The sequence below is a fragment of the Molossus molossus genome, unplaced genomic scaffold, assembly GCF_014108415.1.
Source record: "Molossus molossus isolate mMolMol1 unplaced genomic scaffold, mMolMol1.p scaffold_m16_p_2, whole genome shotgun sequence".
Lineage (NCBI taxonomy): Eukaryota > Metazoa > Chordata > Mammalia > Chiroptera > Molossidae > Molossus > Molossus molossus.
Genome location: NW_023425355.1, coordinates 96,696,518 through 96,714,523, shown reverse-complemented (window position 1 = coordinate 96,714,523; position 18,006 = coordinate 96,696,518). Strand labels below are relative to the sequence as shown.

Below are 18,006 nucleotides of genomic sequence, written 5' to 3'. Positions count from 1 at the left end.
GAATGAAAAAATTACAGGCCAATCTCATTTATAAACAAAACTCCAAATTCCTAAACATAATATTAATGAACTAAATCCAAGCAGCTTTTCTTTGTCATGGGACTACAAGATTAGTTCAACACAATAAAATCTCTAATATGATTTACCTTAATCGATTAAAGTATAAAATCAACATGTCATCTCAGTGGATACAGAAAGCACCTTTAATAAAATTCAGCATCTACTCATTTGACAATAATCCTATTGGCAAATTAAGAATAAATTGAACTTCCTTAGCTTGTTAAATGGTATCTACAAAAAAAAAAAAATACAGTAAACTTACTCAATGGTGAAACTTTAAAAGCATTCCCTTTAAAATTAGGATCAACATATTAACATTTCTATTCAACATTGTACTTGAAATAATGTGTACTGGAGGTAGGAGGTCTTGGCAGTGCAGTAATATAAGAAAAAAATGACTCAAATGACTAAAAAAATAAGGATTGGAGGAAAATAAAGAAAACTCATTTACATACAAATGATGAAAATTAGCCTCGGTCAGGTGGCTCAGTCGGTTGAAGCATTGTCCAGTACACCAAAATGGTTGCGGGTTCAATTCCCAGAAGCAGTCTCTCCCCCCCCTTCCTCTCTCTCTAAAATCAATAAACATACCCTCAGGTGAGAATTTTTTTAAAAGTATTGAGCCCTGGCCGGTTTGGCTCAGCAGTTAGAGCACTGGCCCACAGACCAGAGAGTCCCGGGTTCGGTTCCCACTAGGGGCGCGTACCTCGGTTGCAATTTGTCCCTGACCCCGTTGGGGTCATGTGGCTCTCTCAAGTCCATGTTTCTCTCTCTCTCTCTCTTCATCCTTCTCTCCCTCCTGCTCTATCTGAAGATAAGTGCAAATAAATAAATAATTGATTCAGTCAGTTTTGCCAGTTACAAATGCAACATAAAACAAACCAATTATATTTGTATACATTAGCAATAAACTGCTATAAAATGTAATTTTCTAAAAAGGTATTTAAAATAGCAACAAAAATAAGCAAAATTTTTCTTCAATGATGTGCAAGCTCTTTTAAATTACAAAACTTAACTCAAATTACATGAAAATAATCTAAATAGATGAGAGACATACCATGTTTACAGAAGACTCAATATTGCAAAGATGTTAATTCTCCTTAAATTGATCTACAGACTACAGATTGAATGTGATTCCAATAAAAATCCCAAATTGTGTGTGTGTGTGTGTGTGTGTGTGTGTGTGTAACTTGGTGTAACTTGAAAATCTGATTCCAAAATTTATGGGGACAGCATTCTCATTTTATTTAATTACATTTTATAATCAGAAAGTAAAATCTAGCCAAATGCTCATGAACATTAAAATGAATAAATAAACTGTGGGATATTTCCAAAATGTAATATTAGACAGCAAGGAGAATAAACAAGCTACAGCTGCATGCGACAATAATATAGATGGCCAGCAAAACACAATGATGAATGAGAAAAACAAGTCACAGATGCATATACACAGCTGTTCAAGCACTTTATACATGTTAATATATTTAATCCTCAAAACAACCTCATTAAGTGATTGTGTTCCTCCCCTCCCCCACCACTCCCTTTGGGGCCAGGCACGTCTTCTAGAGAGAACGCTCCAAGCAAAAGATGATTCAGATATTTCTGGGGTAAATAACCTGGCCTTCCCAGCAAAAAAGATGAGGCAGACATTGCCCAGGCAGGATGTGGCAAACGCCATGATCTTACATAAATCAATCAATCACTTAGTTTTGCACACACACAGAGCTCCATGCTTGGCTATGCTGATGGGTAGAATGGAAGTAAAACAGAGTGACCATTTACTGAGCACCTCTATGTGCCATGTTCTGGGCTTGATGCTGGAGATATGATGGGGGAAAAGACCACACACCCACCTGCCTGTTTAAATAATAATAACATTTATTGAGTGCTTACTATAAGCTAGACACTCTTCTAAGCATTTTATATGCTTTAGCTCTCTAATCTTCACAACAACATTATTATTAACTTCTTTTTACAGGTGAGAAAATGAAAGCACAAAAAAGTGAAGAGGCTTGTCCAAGGTCACAGAGACAGGAGCTGGGAGTGAAACCTAGGCAGTCTAAACCTAGAACCTCTGAATCACTGAATCACCCAACAATATGGGGAGGTAGGTATTAATCCTGTTTTACAGCTGAGGAAAGAGAAACTCAGAACTAAAGTGAGCACATGTTTATTGTGTACTCTTTATGTGACAAAGACTGTATTAGGTGATTGATGTATATTATTTCTCCAACCTAAAAGAAAGTTCCCAGGAATATAAGGTTTCTAACTCTGGAGAACCCAGGTATGCAGAGAGTGGCTTGCCTGCATGCCAGCTAAACCCAACAGTCCCTTAGAAAGGATCAAGAGAGTCCGGGTGGGTGAGGGTGAGATGTAACTGTCTCATCCAGGTTCCTGTATCTCCAAATGAGTGAGTGAAACTGCTGTGGACAGGAGGAGAGGAGAACACAAGGCTGTTTTTTAATTCTTCTTTCACTTCTTCCTTCATCTATACCCTATATCTTACATACTGTATTTAACATCCTACATCTTCCTGGATACTCTAAGCAACTGCCCCTCCCCACATTAGCCTTGACTTTGGACCTCTAGTAGTATTAGGATAGTGAAAGTTTGGTCAGCTGGCCCTCGAGTTGTCTCAGTCCCACAGTCCACAGCTGTCTTATCTCTGCCCACCTTATGGCTCCTCAGGCCATAATCCTCGGGCTGGAAGAACCTTGGTCCACAACTGTCCCCTGTTATCTATGGGAAATTGTATACTCCAGTTTTTTTAAAAATATTTTACAGGTTTCATGTGCTTCTCCTTTGCCCCTCCATTTTCTTAAAATTTCTAAGTAAACATTACACCAGCAGGCTGTCCCTGAGAAGACTGAGTGTCTTCCTCTCTCTCTGAGGAGAGCAGCAAAAGTGTCCATATGTGCCAATAAGGCAATGCAGCCTTCCCAACCCAGTCAGGTATAGATTTAATAGAAGAGGCTTGAGAAAGGGGAGGAGCAAAACTGGCCAATGATATGGTACCGTTGTGTACCCAGCACCTGTCCCCTGAGAAACTATTCTAGGAACCATCACCTTATTTCACCCAAGCGGTTATCAGACAGGACCAATTTTCAGACATTTCACTGAGATCACCAAAATGAAACATTCTCGGCTAAGCACTGAACAGTTTCAAACTAGAAGTGTCAAATTTCAAACAAGAAGCATTCCAAATAAGCTTAAAATGAGAACAAATAGTTCCTAGTCAAAAATCCCTCTGATTAAATGGTCTAGATCCGATCCTCATCCCTTCTGTCTTTCTCTCTCTCTCTTTGTCTTTCTCTCATTCTTTCTCTACCTTTTCTGACATTAGCCTCTTATTATGTTATAGCTGCTTCATCCAGCTATTCATCTATTCCAACTTCCAGGTAAGGGTGGGTGGGAGAGACATGTCCTTTGCTCTTCTTCTATACCCACTTTACCACCACCACCTTGGAGCCCACGGAAGCAAACCCCACTTACAGCCCCTCCTTCGTTGCAGCCCACTGCTGTCGCTGCTGTGTGGAATCCAGATCTTCTGTAACCTGGTTTGGGTGAGCTCTTCCATCTCTCGAGACATCTTCGGTGTCACAGCTAATGATACCACTGTCCACAAGTTACCGGGCCTCACTTCCTGTCTTGCTGTCTCTTCTGTTGCTGTGGCCACAGCAGCAGGTGGACAGCGTTGGGACAGGGAGTGAGCTGGGCTTCTGAGCCCTTCTGGCAGCCTGTCTCCAGCCTCCTCTCCTTTTTCCTAGTCCTTGCCTGTCTTTGCTCCTGTATGTACCAGTGGGGGCTTGGGTGCAGAGAAGGAGAGGCTGGGCAGAGGTCAGCAGAGGCCTCTGAACTCCAAGAGCTGTGTACATAGGAGATAAGTTCCTTCCAGCAAAGGATGGCAGCCAGCAAGACAGCCCAGGTCTGGTCAGTCACTTCCCTCCAATGAAGACAGGACTAGCAGAGTATGCAAATAAAAGACCAAAGATCATGTGCTTACGTTCTGTGTAAGGTGGGAGGCAAAGGTGATGGAGGCAGGTCTCAGCAGCTTTCACAGTTTTGAAATAAAATATGGGCCCAAGTAGAATGTCAAGGTTCAACCCGGAAACAGAAATCCACATCAGAAATGCAAGGTTCCCAAGTACGAACACTCATAGTCCCTACTGAAGAATGCAATGTTTTTATCTAGCAATCAAAGTCCCAGACTGAGGGTGGAAGGTTCACTGCCTCACTGCCCCACCCTCTCCTACAGAATGGCATTGCAACACTTGTGTTTCCCTAAATTCTGCTGCCTTTCATATTGCAGGGCCTGTCCTCTTAAAATGTGCTGCCTGTGGCAGTCTTGGAGAGATGGGCACCATCTAATCATCTTTATGCTCTCTCCAGCCAAGGCTAAATAAATCAGAGTAAACCTGACACCTCTGAGAAGAGGAATGAATGCAGCCATTGCTGGGGGAGAGATGGCAAGCACTGTGCACATGGCTGCCAGCAGCCATCAGGTGCCCTAGGGAGAAAGGCAATGTGATTTGATTAAAAACCTGGCTAAAGTTCCTCATGCCAAGCCATAGGAATGGAGGTTTCAAGTGGAGGCTGCACCAGGCTGAGTGTGGGGAGCAGGGAGTAGTGGCCTAAAAGTAGGCTATCCTACACAAATGTTTCCACTTTACCCTCCTTCTCCCCCTGGTTGTATTGAGGCTTTTATATATAGAACTCATCTAAGGACACAGCTTACTTGGAAGATGTCCAAGTGTGCTCTTACTTCATTCTTTTGTAACCTTCCCACCCCCTGATGAACCTCCGGTGATTGGCTACAAGGAAGCTCAACTTTGTTCCACTCAGTTAGGCTATACAGGGGCAATGTCTTGGGGATAGAAATCTCCAACTTCTGCCCTCCAACGCTCTTAGCTCCACTTTGCCTTTTAAGAAGTTCCCTTCAGTACATTCTCAGTGTCCTAGTGTACACAAGGGTTAGATTCCCTCCAGTTGTTGTGTATAAATCATATCAAACTTTCAGCACATTTCAGAGTCTACCCATGTAAATAAATTTATTGAGGCAGTGGATCACAGTGGTGAAAAGCAATGGGCCCCTGGAGCCATGCTACCTGAGTGGAATCCTAACTCTTCCCCTTGTTATAAGACCCAGGGCAGAAGACAACTTCTCAGCACTTCAGTTTTTTCATCTGGTAAGAGTACCTACCCCCTTATGGTTGAAGATTCAACATGTTAATACAGGTAAAGCAACCTGGGAAATGCTCAATATACATCACCTAACACTGTGTGGTTTCCTCTGTGAAGTAAATGATCAATGATGTATTTGGCAAATGTAATGCTGAGCAAACAGGAAACACTTGGTAAAGAAAATTTATAACATTATGACAAAGGGTTAACATTTATAATAAATAAAGAGCTCCTACCAATCAACTAGAAAGATGAATTCACTTTTACTTTTGTGGTTTGGAGAAGTTTCCTAGAAATTGTTTCATCCAACCCTCTCAGGCAAGAAAATCGAAGCCTATAGAGGGAAGTATTTTCCTAAGGTCCTGTAGCAAATAAGTCATCCAGTCAGGAGTAGAACACTGGGCACCAAATTTCCCCCAGTTCAGGGCTTTTCTTTGATTAATTGATCAATCTAATTTGATTTAAGAATGTGTTCTTCCACATTAACTCACAATCTTTAGAGTCTCAGAACTAGACTTTAAAAGATATATAACTTTCTTAATCTTAATAAGTCTCTTTATAAGTATCACTCTGCTAAGGCTAATAATCTTAATAACTCTTTTATATGTATGTTTTCCACGGCCCACAAAGCAGCAACACATTCCTTATCCTAGTTGCTCCTTACAAACATTTTTACTAGCCTCACAAGGAAACTGAGGTCTAGGGAGGGGAAGGGGCTTGTCCAAAGTAATCGAGCCAGTAACATGAACCTCTTCTGTCTATAATTTTTTCCTCACGCTCCTTCCAAGAGGCAAAAAAGATAATTTTAGAAGTAGGGCATCTGATATAGGAGGTTAACAGGCTTTTGGCAAGGTCTGAAATGGTAAACCTAGGGTCCAGTCTTAAAAGCCCAACTTAAAACTGCCAGGAATTAGCTATTTATTTATTTATTTATTTATTTATTTATTTATTTATTTATTTTTACCACTGTTAACAATTCTGGTCCCAGAAACAGGAGAACTAAACAGGCTTTATGGAAAGGCCTCAGACTGGCTCTTGTCAATCAAGCCCCAATCTACTTCTCCAGCCATGTATCTCTTTAGACCCCCATTCTTAAATTACTCTGGCTGATGCTTACACTACACTGGCCAACTCACTGGGACCCAAAACATACCATGTAATTTTTATTTATTTATTTTTTGCCTCTGGGATTTTGCTTAGCCTGGAATGCATTCTCTTCCTTTCCATTCTCAACAAAATACAACTCACTCTTCAAAGTCTGGTTCAATGTTTGCCTCTCTGGGAAGCCTCCCCTGTATCCTTGGGACAGATTTTGTCTTTGGTTATCATATTAACTATCTGCTTCCATCTTTCTGAGCAAGTACCCTCCTATGTTCTACTGGTCTGCTTCCCTACTAGACTGTGAGATCCTTGAGAATGCGAACTGGATTTCAGCTATCTGTGATCTGTGTTTCCAGTGTCCAGCTAAGGCATTGGCACAGAGGAGACACTTGTTCAATGAGTGTTTGTAAAATCTACATCTCTTTGCTGTAGATGAGATGAACATGTGGACAAGTAATACCCATTCAATAAGGTAAATGTTATACAGAGAACTATGCAGGGCCCTGGGTGGAGGAACTACTTGGTCTGAAGATAGAAAGTAGCATCTAGAAAATTTCTCAACTTGGAATGGGACAGAACAGAATAAATAAAAGAAGAAAGTTCCCCCTGAAAAGGTCCAGTTAACTGGTTAAAGAACAAGGGTTCACACAAGACCAAAAGTTGAGCCACAAATTCTAAAATGCAGTTAACTCTAGGGAGGAAAAGCATGCAGTGTGACTTCCTGAGGCCACAGATCCTGATCATCCTTCCAAAGTATAAGGTATGTTAGAGAACCCCATTTAAAGCAGTATCAAGATAGGACTGATGGGTAACAAAATCATCAGTGGGGTTTCCCTATTAGTAATTCTTGGAGTGTGTGGGTGTGAATGCATTTGTGGGGGGTTAGGGTGCAGAGGGGAGACTGGTTACATGCTTACAGGTCAGGTGCTTATATATAAATAGAAGGTCTTTTGTGGCAGCAGCCTAGGATCTACTTCTTTCTTAACTACTTCCTTGGCCCACCATCCCCCACTGTTTTCTGCTCATGCCTTGGGCCCAAGGCCCACTGCATCTTAATTCTGGGAATGGCTCTTTACAGACTACAGTCACTTAGGGAGAAGAGCAGCTAGAGGATTGCGAGTGGTATTGCCTGTCAAGGCTACAGAAAAAGCCGGATCGCTAATGTCAGACAGAGCATACAATTCCTGAAATATCTCTAAAGAGTTTTGTTTCCTGTCCTTCCACTCCTCTTTATCTAGAGACAGTCCTCTAAGGGAAGTAGACTAAAGACTTCAATTTCCATTTTGAAAGCTTGTTCAAAGTAGCATAGCAAACCAGCCCTACTGCATACACTGGCAGAAGTAAAAGACATAATCTCTATCACCCAGTTCATTCAAAACTGAAGTAGACCAAGTTAGAGAGACTTTTGAAGGCACTAGGGAACTACCCTTTGGGTCAGTGTCCCACAAAAACAGGTCAGAAGGATGATATATGATAGATAGATAGATAGATAGATAGATAGATAGATAGATAGATGATAAATAGATGATAGATAGATACAACTCACTCTAGATCATTAGATATAGATATCATCTCTCACCCAACTCTTCCACACCCTTTAATTCACACTTCAAGTGACCACCTATGCAAAACAAAAACAAAAACAAAAACTTTCCAGACAGCCTAAAGAATGGATTTGGATTTGTGTAACCCCTTTTTCCTCTGTTTCACCTACCTTTTCTCTTATAGGTTTTTCCTTCCATTGTTAATTATCCGACACGCAGTCCTCTTCAATTTAGACCCCCCAAACAGGTCCAGTGGGTGGCGTCAAAGAGGGAGCCTGGAGCCTTTTGTTGGTTCCCTGGGAAGGCTGGGGAAGTACCCTTGGTAAGAGGGGTGTGTGTGTGCTCTGTTGAAATATCAGCTGTTGTAGTTGCCAAAGAAGTTCCTGAGCCACCCAGAGCCTTTTCTCTTCAGGCTAACCATGTGTTCACCTTGCCCCAAAGGTCAGAACTAATATTAACAAGCCAGTGCAGAATGGGGAAATTAAAACCAGCAACTGAGACAGGCAAGATCTGCATGTATTTCCTTGGGGCTAAATTTCAGATTGTTCTTCAGTGTAAGTGGGCAAGATCCCTTACTGGAAAGTGATTTGGCAATATGAAGCAAGAGCAATAAAAAGGGCTATTTCCTTTGTCCTGGTTATCCCACTCCTGGGACTCAATCCTGGACCAATAACCACCAAAGCATGAAAAAGTTCAAAGCACCACATTTTAAATTATAATTGCAGAACTATTTTCTGATGGCAACAACTGGAAGGTAACCTTTAAGTCTTCCAGGAGGAAAAGCAGCTCTTTGAGTCTTTTCTGCAGACATTGAGGATAATGAATCTAAGGCTAGGGAATTCGGGGGGGAGGGGGGGCAATTATGCTACAATTCTGGGTGAAAAACCTAAGGATGCAAAGTTATGCCTTTTCCTGTACATTGGATATGTCTATTATTTCTATTTTTGTGTTCTCAAAAACAAATCACTAAACTTTTGGTGTTCTTGCTATTCTCCTTTGTTCAGTCATTCAATAAATATTTATGGACTCCCCTAATATATATTATCCCCCGTATTAGGGGATAGGACTAACAAGATGAATCCGACATGTTCATTGCTCTCAAGTTGCTGGCAGTCTAGTGACAGAAATAGAAATCAATAGTAGCTGTGTAACATGATAAGTGCTGTGACAGAATAGACCATAGGGTGCTGTGGGGGCCTAGAGGAAAAGATCTAACTGGGAAGTGCCTAGTTAGGAAGAACTTACTCCAGAAAAATTTTCCTTGAGCTGATTCAGAGAGAATTTGAATCCAGACTCTATCACTTCTCTGGGAATGGAGTGAATTTACTCAACCTCTCTTATTTAGCCTTAATGTCCCTTAATGGGTTTTCCTGATGAAATGGGATAATGCATACAGAAGAGCCATGGGCTACAGTGAGATAGTTATGTTTTGGAACTTGGGTAGCCCACTTAAATCCTCTGGGCCTCAATTTTACTGATTTGAGAAATGGAGCCAAGGGGATGTATGTATCAAGCCATGTCTTAGGGATGTCGTAAGGCTCAAGACAATAACAGCTACAGGGCAAGATTGAGACAGCCTCCTCCCTCCCACTCTCCTGGCCCAATAAAGCTAGAGGCCCTCTCCTAAGTCTCATGCTACTAGAGTGCTCCATAGCGCTCCCTCCGGCAGCGGCGAAGTTCCCTCCGCTCATACTCCCCTCCCACACAAGCATAGTTACGTCAGCTACTCCCAGGGCGCCAGCGCCACAGCTGTCTGCTCACTGGCTGGGCGGGCTGTCACACTGGGGGCGGGGCTTCCGTGGCTGCGCCGTTCCGCTCAAAGTTCCTCTGCTTAAAAAGTGGCAACATTCCATTTGTAAATAATTGGAAGCACCAAAAGGGCTTTTGAGCGGAGCAGAAACGCAGTCAGACTAGAGTGCGTGGGCTAAAATGCTGCGAGAGAGGCAGGATCCCAACTGGAGGCCCTTTTCCCGCCATCATTCCTCACAAGCATCTACACCACCCCCTTCAGCTTCCTCTCCTCCAGCCAATGGGAACCGAGGGGCTTGAAGCCCCGCCCCACGTACGTCTGACCCTTTCGTGGCCCGTAGGAGAACGCCTGCGCGAATGCGCGCGGAAGGCCCGGCCTGGGCGGCTTGTGGGAATCCAGCCTTTCTCTTATCCTTACTTTGGGCGCGGGCTGGGAGGCATTAGCGGTTTGCTGTCAAAATGTTGCGCGTGGTGAGCTGGAACATTAATGGGATCCGGAGCCCTCTGCAAGCGGTGGGATACCAGGAGTCCAGCAACTGTTCCGCTGTGGCCATGGCGCGCATTTTGGACAAGCTGGATGCCGACATCCTCTGTCTTCAGGAGACCAAAGTTACCAGTGAGCGCTCAAAAATGCAGGACTCCCACCATACTTTCCCCTTTATGCTTTTGCCCGCTGCTCCATCTCATTTCACTCTTCCGTTTCTGTGTCTTTAAGGACCTCCCCTTACACCCTCTTCAGAATCCTCATCCCCTCCCCTTTAAATCTCTATTTCTCAATTCAGCTAAATCACCTAATTTCTCATTCATCTCCTGTCCTTAACAGAACCTTCATTCTCTCCCCCTGGCAACCTCCATCCTTGCTCAGATCCTCTAATTCCCACTCATTCTCCCGCCCTGGACCAGCCCCCATAATTTTCTTCCCGACTGCACACTGCCCATTTCCCACTTCCAAGTCAGACTCCCCAGTTCTTCCTCCCTTCCCCAGTTCATATCTTTTAATCTCCACCCCATCTTTGCCCCCAGATTGGACTCCCTAAGATCCTCCTTTTTTACACCTTCAAATTAGATCCTTGGTTCCCCATATCTCCACTCCCATCTCACCTCCCCAGCTCAGAGCCTCTCATCAATCATTTCTGCCTCATGTCTCATCCCAAGCTTAGTCCTCCTGATTGCCTCTCCCTTCCCATCCATCTCCCACCCTCAGCTCATTCTCCTAATTCCTTCTGTGCCCCACACACTCCCTTCTGAGACTCACTACTTTTCCCTCCATTTGCAGTTCAGATCCTCTAATTTTCTCTCCTACCTCCTGCCTTCAGCCCAGATTCCCAGTTCCCTCTCCCATATCCCCATTCCCCATCCCCAGGTGCCTCCTGTAACTTAGTTATATCCCTCCTCCCACCTAATTCTCCACCTCCCATTCCATAGTTCCCCTCTCCTTTTAATTCTTCTATGAATTCCCTCTCTAGTACCCACCTTTCTAGCTTCTCTTCTAATCATAGATACTTCCTTTTCTTTCCCAACTCTGATTCTGATTCTGATGTATACAAGGAATTAGCCTACAAATGTAATACCAGGCCTTTGTGTATCCTGGATCTTAGTTTTATGTCTGAGGTAATCTTACGTCTTTTTTTCAGGGGATGTGCTGACAGAGCCCCTGGCTATCATTGAGGGCTATAACTCCTATTTCAGCTTCAGCCGCAACCGTAGTGGCTATTCCGGTAAATGGGGGTTTCTGGGGACTTTAGTAATAAAAACAAGTAGGAGGAAAGGGTTTCCAGTATTTGATAGAAGGTAATAAGAAACTTAGGCTTTTAGTCCACAGAGGTAAAGCAACATAAAGTTATGTATACAATTATCCTATTGGACCTCAGAAGCACAGTAGTGTGGTAGGTTAATTGTATGAACTCTTGAGCCAGACTGCCTGGGTTATAAATACTAGTTCATTTTCTAGCTGTGTACCCTCTGGCAAATAACTTAACCTCCTTATGCCTCAGCTGGAAACTGGGGATAATGTGTACTACTTAGGGCAATTACAAGGATTACATGAATAAGTCCGTGTGATGTTGGTAATAGCTAACACTTGTTGAACACTTACCATATGATCATGTATAACACTTAGAATATTAGCTGTTGTAGATGAAGAAATTGAGACTTCAGGATTTGAGTAGAGTTTCCCCAGGCTCTAGGGAGCCATCAGTGGCCTTTGAGTTGGGAGAGACATCAATATAGCCACACTTGATGAAGATTGTTCTGGTGATTTGTGTGGGGGCAACAGACTTGGCTGCCAGGCCTGCTCAGAATACCCTGTCTATCTCCAGGTGTAGCTACCTTCTGTAAGGACAGTGCTACCCCAGTAGCTGCTGAAGAAGGCCTGAGTGGCCTACTTGCCACTCAGAATGGGGACGTGGGTTGCTATGGAAACATGGATGAGTTCACTCAAGAGGAGCTTCGAGCTCTGGATAATGAGGGCCGGGCCCTACTCACACAGCACAAGATCCGGTAATAGCCCACCTCCCCCTGTCACTGAACTCTGCTGGTTCTACTCTATGAGTATAGTGATTCTGAGATTAGCCTTTGTAAACATGCATTCACCATAGAAAACTTTCCAAACTTGCCTTTCCTAGACTCTAGACCCAGCTGGGTTACTCACTATGTGACCATGGGCAAATCATGCCCCCTCTGAGCCTTAATTTCCCCATCTCTACAGTGGGGAATGGCCTGGAGGTCCAGCTTTCTTATTTCCACAGGCACACCAAAAGCAACTTAGTCTAAGCTGAACTCATTGCCCCAAGATGCTCTTTTTCTGTGTGTCATGTGTTTATGAACAGCAGCACCATCACCTGGTTTACCTGGGTGTCATCCTAGATGGCCCTCTCCTTGCCGCATCCATAGTCTCCAAGTCCTGTGCATGCCAGCACATTCATGTCTTTCTGTCCCCTTTCTTTGTGCCCATCCCATAAACGGTCATTAAGTGGAAGCCACAAGGTATGGGGAGGAGAGGCTTGGAAATGACTCTTTTTCTTTGGGGGGGGGGGTGTTCTGTTCTCTCCAGCACATGGGAAGGGAAGGAGAAGATCTTGACCCTAATCAACGTGTACTGCCCCCACGCTGACCCTGGGAAGCCTGAGCGGCTGGCCTTTAAGATGCACTTCTATCGCTTGCTGCAGATCCGAGCAGAAGCCCTCCTGGCAGCTGGCAGGTACTGCAAGCCTGGGCAGCAAGGCTTCCTTGAGTTAGTCTTGTGTGCCCTGTCCTATGTCAAGCTCCATTAAAAGGGATATGGGATCTTTGTCTTTTGGATTTTTTCGTAGCCTACCTGCAGATACCAGCATGCCTACCTGACTAGGCCCTGTTCTTTAAGAACTATGAGGACCAGGTAAAGTGACACAAGTAGATTTTGTACTCAGATACCTCTGAGCACCTCACCTGGCTCCTTTTACTTGCCGTGAGCCCCAAGGCTAGTCCTGCCTCTGTTTTCTCTTTTGTCAAATGAATGTATGAATCCTTATCTCACAGAATAGTTTTAAGGATTAAATGAGATGAGGAATATGAAGTTCCTAGGAGCAAATAATAAGTGTTATTACAGGGAGGGGCAGGAAAGGGTGTGTTAGAGTAATCAAGGGATGCTTTATAGAAGTTGTACTTGAGCTCAACTTTGAAGGACCAGAAAATACCATTAGGTGGAGATCTGTCAGACAGCTGTGTCAAATGGAACAGGGTCGCCTTTGGAGGTCAGAATTGGGTTGGTCAGGAAAAAAGGGCAGCGAGGCTATGATAGGATTAGTGAGGTAGGCTGTTATGAGTTGCTGTTGGCTCTCACGTTGATCTCGGTTTGGGATGTGACCTATCTAAGCTCTCGAACCTAGGAGAAAGTAGGTGGTCCAGGACTACTGCTTCCCTCTCTTGAATGTCCAGTTGACAATCCCACTGTTGTGTTTTTCAGCCATGTGATCATTTTGGGTGACCTGAACACAGCCCACCGCCCCATTGACCACTGGGATGCAGTCAATCTGGTAAGGCTCCCTCTAAGCCCCTGACCTCACTCCTGACTGACTCTGTACAGCCAGCCAGCCAATGCTGGCTTTTTGGCCCAGTGGCAGCCTCCTTCATAGAAAAGCAGAACTTAGTTTAAATTCTGTTCTCAAAGCACTGAGGATTGTTTATTCATTCAGTAGACATTACAGACCCTCCCCTTGGCTTGGCCCTGAGTTAACATGTTGGGGACTGAGTTACCACCCACTACTGGCTCTTGGCCCCTCAGAGCTCCCAGTGTGGTGGTAGGCTATGGACACATGACCAGCCAATTATAGAATGGTGTCAGAACTGAGGTGGAGATGGCAGCCCAGGCAACTAGGGAGCTCAGAAATGGGATTCCTGGGCTAGCCTGGACATCAAGAGAGAGGCATCTGAAAATGTCTGAATCATAAAAGGTGAGTAGAGTAGAGCTTTGGGGTGAGGGCACCAGAGCATTCTAGCACGAGAAATGGCTGCAGGTGGAGAATTTGTATGGTGTGCATAGGGAACTGCAAGTCCCATTCTTAATAGGGGGTGACATGGGAAGGGATGTGAGTGGCAAGAGATGGGGTTCTTTTGGGAGCCAGAGTTCAAGGGCCTTGAATATCACATTGCTTGATCATCTTTTTAATACATTGTGTCTCCTGCTCATGAACCTTCAATACCTCCCACTTAACCTCTGTGATACAGAGAAAACATCTAGGCCTGACTTTCAAGGCTCTTTCTGGTCTGTGCCCCATCTCTATTTATATCTTCAGTATCCCTACACACTGTCCACTCTAGCCAGGTTATCTTCTCTCTGCCCATTGAAAAGTTATTCTGATTTTGGCTTTTCTCACTATAGCCCTATATCCTGAATTGGTTGGCATCTCCTCCCTTCTGTCTTTTTTTTTTTTAACCTCTCATTTCTGAGTCCCTTTAGGCCAGTGGTTCTCAACACCTGACAGCACATTAGAACAAGGAGTGTTTATAAAATATCAATACCTTGACAAATTAAGTCAGAAACTGTTGGTGGGGCCAGGGTAGCAGTTTGTTTTAAAAGCACCCAGCCTGCCCTGGCCGGTTTGGCTCAGGAGTTAGAGCGTCAGCCTGTGGACCAGAGAGTCCCAGGTTCAGTTCCCGCTAAGGGAACGTACCTCGGTTAAGGTTTGTCCCCAGCCCCAGTTGGGGCCATGTGGGTGGCAACCACTCGATGTATCTCTCTCACATTGATGTTTCTCTCTCTCTCTCCCTCTCTCTCTCCCTTCTGCTCTATCTGAAGATAAATGCAAAAATGTCCTCGAGTAAGGATAAATAAATAAATAAATAAAATAAAAGCACCCAGCCTGATTTTATTATACAGTCAGGTTTGAGTACTGCTGTCCTATAATCTATAACGATTTCCCGTCTTGCCTTGCCCTGTGAACGGGTAGGGGGGGATCAGTAATTTACGGTGGCATAGTTTAGCTCAGAAATGGGCTTAGCTCAAAGAAGAGGCTGTAGGAAGATTCCTTGATTAGTTTGCAGAACAACCACATAAACATTGATGTGGCCCCCAGTTTCGAGAATGAGCAGAAATGAGGTAATGGTGGTGTGGTGGGGGAGGGGGTGTACACTACAAAGGATGAGCCTTCAGTCCCTCCCTACCATTTACTCAGACTGTTCTTTCTGCTTCCTGTGTTAGTGTTGTGTACCTTTATGCTTTGTCTCCTTAGTTCAGAAAACCCTAGATCTAAGTGTACCTCCTACCTTTCTTCCAGTAAAAGAGAACTAAGTACCAGGTCACATGACAAACACTGTCCAAAGTAGCAGAATACGTCCACTTCCCACAAGACCAGCTCTTCTAGTCTTTTTATCTCTCCAAATGGCACCATCATCCCCTTGGTTGCTCTTACCAGAAGCTGGGGAATTGTGTTAGTATTGTCCTTTTTCCCTTTTCCATCCTTTCCCCATTCAGTTGGTCAGCGGGAACTGTAGAGTCTAGCTCCAAATCATCTCTTAATTCCACTTTTTCTGTCTCTGTTACAAACCTAGTCTAAGTGACCATTATCTCTTGCTTGTATGAACTACAGTAGTCATGCCATCTCCTGTTTGTATTCTGGTCCTCAGTTTGGTCTCCCCTTAGGTTTTTGGGTATACTGTCCCCTTCCTCTAAAGGCCTATCAGAAAGGCTGTTCTCTCCATTTGTAATACCCTTTGCCTGGGTTCCTCCTGCTCAGGCTTTACGTTTTAGTGGGAACCTGATCTGGAGATCACTTCCTAAAAGCCTCGTTGCTCCCCAGAACGAGATCAGGTTCCCATTTTGTCCCTAGCATCCTATCTGGCACATAATCAGTGTTCTTTGAACACTTGTTGCATTGAGTGAGTGGGTGGGTGGATTGTATGGATGGATGAATTGGGAAACAGTCACAAGAAGTATTCAGACATGGATCCCTGGAGCCCCTCAGTCAGGAGTGAGGGATGGTCAGTGAGGACTTTGACACAAGATAAGCCAAATAGTGCCAGAGCGTTTAAATGAAAAGGCAGCAGTCTTAACTCCTAGCCCCAGCCTTACTTTCTAGAGGCAGCCACTTTTAGCTTCCTATGTCCCATTCTTTTGGTGAACAATTCTAAGAAAGGCTTTGATTAAGCAAACAACAAATCAGTAAGGATGGAAATTGAATTGCAGCTCTGCCAGTGTTGGACTGTGTGACCTTGAGCAGTAGTCTTTGGAACAACCACATTTTCTTGTCTGTGAAATGAAGTCGTCAGTCTAAGTCCCTTCCAGTTCTAGGCATCTAATTTTGCCTCTGTCTTTGTCCTTCTTCCCCTTCCCCAGAAATGCTTTGGAGAGGACCCAGGACGCAAGTGGATGGATGGCTTGCTCAGTAATCTGGATTGCCAGGATGGGTCCCAAGTAGGGCCCTTTATTGACAGCTACCGCTGCCTCCATCCAAAGCAGGAGGGAGCCTTTACCTGCTGGTGTACAGTCACCGGTGCCCGCCATCTGAACTATGGATCCCGGATTGACTATGTGCTGGGAGATAGGACCCTGGTCATAGACACCTTCCAGGACTCCTTCCTGCTGCCTGAAGTGATGGGCTCTGATCATTGTCCCGTGGGTGCAGTCTTGAGCGTGTCCTCTGTGCCAGCTAAACAGTGCCCACCTCTTTGCACCCGCTTCCTCCCTGAGTTTTCAGGCACCCAGCTCAAGATTCTTCACTTCCTCGTTCATCGCAAACAAGATCCTGTGTTCAAGCAGTCAGCGCTGCAGCTCAGCAATCCAACCCAGGTACGGATGCGCCAAAACAAAATCCGCATGCGCTCAACCAGGCCTCGGCCAAGTCAGGGTGGCTCCAGCAGAGGCCAGAAAAAACTGATGAGCTACTTCCAGCCATCTTCCAGCTGTCTCCAAGCTTCTCCTAATTTGGAGCTTCCTAGCTTGGGTGCCCTTGTGACCCCAAAGACCCCAGAAGACAAGGTGATAGCCAAAATGGTGGAGGGCCAGGCCAAGGCTTCAGAGGCCAAGGGTGAGAAGGAGGTACAGACCTCATTCTGGAAGTCTGTGCTGGGGGGCCCCTTGCCCATGCCCCTCTGCGGGGGCCACAGGGAGCCATGTGTGATGCGAACTGTGAAGAAGCCAGGACCCAACCAAGGCCGCCACTTCTACATGTGTTCCAGGCCCCGGGGTCCTTCCACTGACCCCTCTTCCCGCTGTAACTTCTTCCTCTGGAGCAGGCCTAGCTGAACCAGCCGAGGCCTGAGGATGTCTGGCATGGTCAACCCTGCACATGATCTGAGGCCAGCACCTTCCTAAGCTGCCACCTCCTCCCCGAATGTTTCCTTCCTCTCTCCTCCCTCCTCTTTCACCTTCCTCAAGGACCCTTCTGTTTCTTCTTTCTCTTCCTCCTGTAAGGCTTCCCTTCCCCTCTCTTCCTGCCTAGCTCCTCACTGGTGAGCTTCCTGTATCTTAATGCTGCAACCCAGTCCTCCCCCCACTTCCCACCTTCCTGTAAGAAGTACACAGGAACCAGTTGCTCCAGGAAATTAAAAAACCCATTCCTTCCTTGCTAGGAAGTGTATCTGTGCCTAAATAAAGTCTGTGTCTTTGTTTTAGTGCACCATGTCATTTGAAGATTCTGGATATGCTCCATGAGTTGTTGTCTCAAAATTGGGTTTGCCAGCTGCCTGTAGCCTAATGTCTCTCAGGAGGAGGGGAAGAAGGAGTGGTGCTCACTATAAAGGGCTCTGCTGAGTTGTAGGGGTTCCCTGCACTGCTGAGGTTGTCTCAGCAAGGGAGGTGGGTGTGGTGTGACAGAAAGCTCAAGTGGGCTGTGTAGCCATAAACCAACACTTCCCAACTGGTGTGTCCAGCTGCTGTCATAAATGGGTTATAGGG

The 18,006-nt window shown here is 44.9% G+C and overlaps 2 protein-coding genes across 4 annotated transcripts in view; one reads left to right on the top strand and one right to left on the bottom strand.

The window, feature by feature from the left end:
• Nucleotides 1-8,335, bottom strand: part of PFKFB1 (6-phosphofructo-2-kinase/fructose-2,6-biphosphatase 1) — a 70,653-nt gene extending 62,318 nt beyond the window's left edge. The window contains exon 1 of one of the 2 annotated variants that reach the window (XM_036271562.1): nucleotides 8,057-8,335. In XM_036271562.1, the coding sequence (XP_036127455.1) occupies nucleotides 8,057-8,084 (28 nt within the window). In that variant the 5' untranslated portion in view covers nucleotides 8,085-8,335. Of the gene's footprint in view, nucleotides 1-3,552; nucleotides 3,931-8,056 lie in introns of those variants that run through there. The other variant, XM_036271561.1, reaches the window with a different exon arrangement.
• A 1,670-nt stretch (nucleotides 8,336-10,005) lies between these two features.
• Nucleotides 10,006-17,455, top strand: APEX2 (apurinic/apyrimidinic endodeoxyribonuclease 2). 2 transcript variants are annotated; one of them, XM_036271559.1, is made up of 6 exons: nucleotides 10,006-10,251; nucleotides 11,270-11,353; nucleotides 11,954-12,134; nucleotides 12,688-12,834; nucleotides 13,579-13,648; nucleotides 16,447-17,455. In XM_036271559.1, exons 1-6 carry the CDS (start codon nucleotides 10,095-10,097, stop codon nucleotides 17,353-17,355), a joined length of 1,548 nt encoding a protein of 515 aa, XP_036127452.1. In that variant the 5' UTR covers nucleotides 10,006-10,094; the 3' UTR covers nucleotides 17,356-17,455. The 2 variants fall into 2 exon arrangements, with proteins under 2 accessions (XP_036127452.1, XP_036127453.1); XM_036271560.1 differs by lacking the exon at nucleotides 11,954-12,134 and having other exon boundaries at nucleotides 10,058-10,251.
• The last annotated feature ends 551 nt before the right edge of the window (nucleotides 17,456-18,006 follow it).